The sequence below is a fragment of the Sinocyclocheilus anshuiensis genome, unplaced genomic scaffold (assembly GCF_001515605.1).
Source record: "Sinocyclocheilus anshuiensis isolate Anshui unplaced genomic scaffold, SAMN03320099.WGS_v1.1 scaffold3011, whole genome shotgun sequence".
NCBI classification, from domain to species: Eukaryota; Metazoa; Chordata; class Actinopteri; order Cypriniformes; family Cyprinidae; genus Sinocyclocheilus; species Sinocyclocheilus anshuiensis.
The window spans coordinates 63,319-64,982 of NW_015549563.1; the positions used below are offsets into that span (position 1 = coordinate 63,319).

At 29.8% G+C, this 1,664-nt stretch overlaps 1 protein-coding gene across 1 annotated transcript in view; it reads right to left on the reverse strand.

The window, feature by feature from the left end:
• Positions 1-1,664, reverse strand: part of LOC107657208 (tricarboxylate transport protein, mitochondrial-like) — a 24,154-nt gene that overhangs the window by 15,316 nt on the left and 7,174 nt on the right. The window contains exon 2 of the mRNA XM_016445231.1: positions 847-954. Coding sequence (XP_016300717.1) covers positions 847-954 — 108 coding nt within the window. The remainder of the gene's footprint in view (positions 1-846; positions 955-1,664) is intronic.

Consider the following 1,664-nt stretch of genomic DNA (forward strand, 5'->3'; position numbering starts at 1 on the left):
GAAAGTTCAAAAGAACAGCATTTATTTGAAATAGAAATCTTCTGTAGCATTATAAATGTCTTTACTGTCGCTTCTGATCAATTGAATGCATCCTTGATGAAAGTATTATTTTCTTTCAAAATAAAAACTTACTGACGCTTTAAAACATTTTAATGACATTGCCGTTTTATTCAATTTAACGGTATTGATGTTAACACATTTTAATAGATACTACAGTGTTAATGGAGACAGAGCCAGAGTTATTATACTTAACTAAAACCGTAAAAAAACATTTTTGTGAAATAAAGTAAACATTAACTAAAATAAAATATATTAAAAAAACTTTTATTTCAGCTAATTACCAAGGCAACATTTCTAATTTTCATTTAGTTTAACTTGGTGCACTAAAATAAGTAAAACTACATAAACAAAATGATTGAAAAAAACTAAATAATAAAAAAAACTATATAGACATAAAAAATAATACCATAAAAATAATTTTCATAACTTCAAATAAAATAAACATTAACATTACCTTGAAGTACTAAAATAACTAAAACTAAATAAATAAATAAAAATGTATAAAGATTATATAGCATATAAAAAAAACTAATAAAAATGGCAAAATAAACAACGAAATTACTACAACTAAAATTAAAGTTAAAACATAAAATATATAAAAAATCTAATTCAAAATATTAACAAAAACTGTAACAGTATATCAATGATACTAAAATAACACTGCACAGAGCATCATCTGGGTACTAGAGATGTGCTTCTAAGAGCAGCTGTCAGTCTGTCTGCTAAATCAACAGAAGGCTTGTTAAAATGTTCTCTGAGCTAGTGTGTGTGTGTGTGTATACTCACTGATGCCTCTGTAACGGGGCAGATTGGCTTTCTCATCTAACTGCAGTTGAGTCTTCACATACTCTGTAGGAAACGTGATGCAGATTTCAATGCCGCCTGCGATTCCACCTGCAGATGAAAGATCAGACAAACACCACTAGTTCATAAACACAAACACTCACAGCAAACACAGTAACAATCAGCTGGGTCAATATTTTGATTAGATTATGTTTCTTTCATAACTACATGAAGAAGTAGATCATGAAATCTATAATCTGATCATGATTTGGTTCAAGTCAATTATTTAGGTATGATTTATGTCAAAAATATTTAAATGTTTTCATGTCTCTTCTGCTTAGCAAGGCTGCATTTACTTGATCAAAAATACAGTAAAAACGGTGAAATATTACCTTATTTAATGAAAAGTAAGTTCAAAAGAAAAGCATTTATTTGAAATAGAAATCTTTTGTGGCATTATAAATGTCTTTACTATCACTTTTGATCAATTTAATGTCCTTGATGAATAAACGCAAGAATTTCTTTCAGAATAAAAATCTTACTGACCCCAAGCTTTTTACGGTATTTAAGAAATATAAATATGTTTGATACACTGGGTATTATGCTAGTATTCATTACAGACTATTAAAATATTCTGTGTTTTTAAAGATGGTCTTGTTTTTACAGCCACCATCCGTTCATACAGATGCATCAGACAGGATGAAATAAGAGCAACGATCCTCTCTCATCTCTCTAATTGTAATGGCTCATCTGCCCGTGGGGACTTTGGGAGAGACCATTAGCCCATCCCTGACCCGCTGCACGCCACACAAACACACACA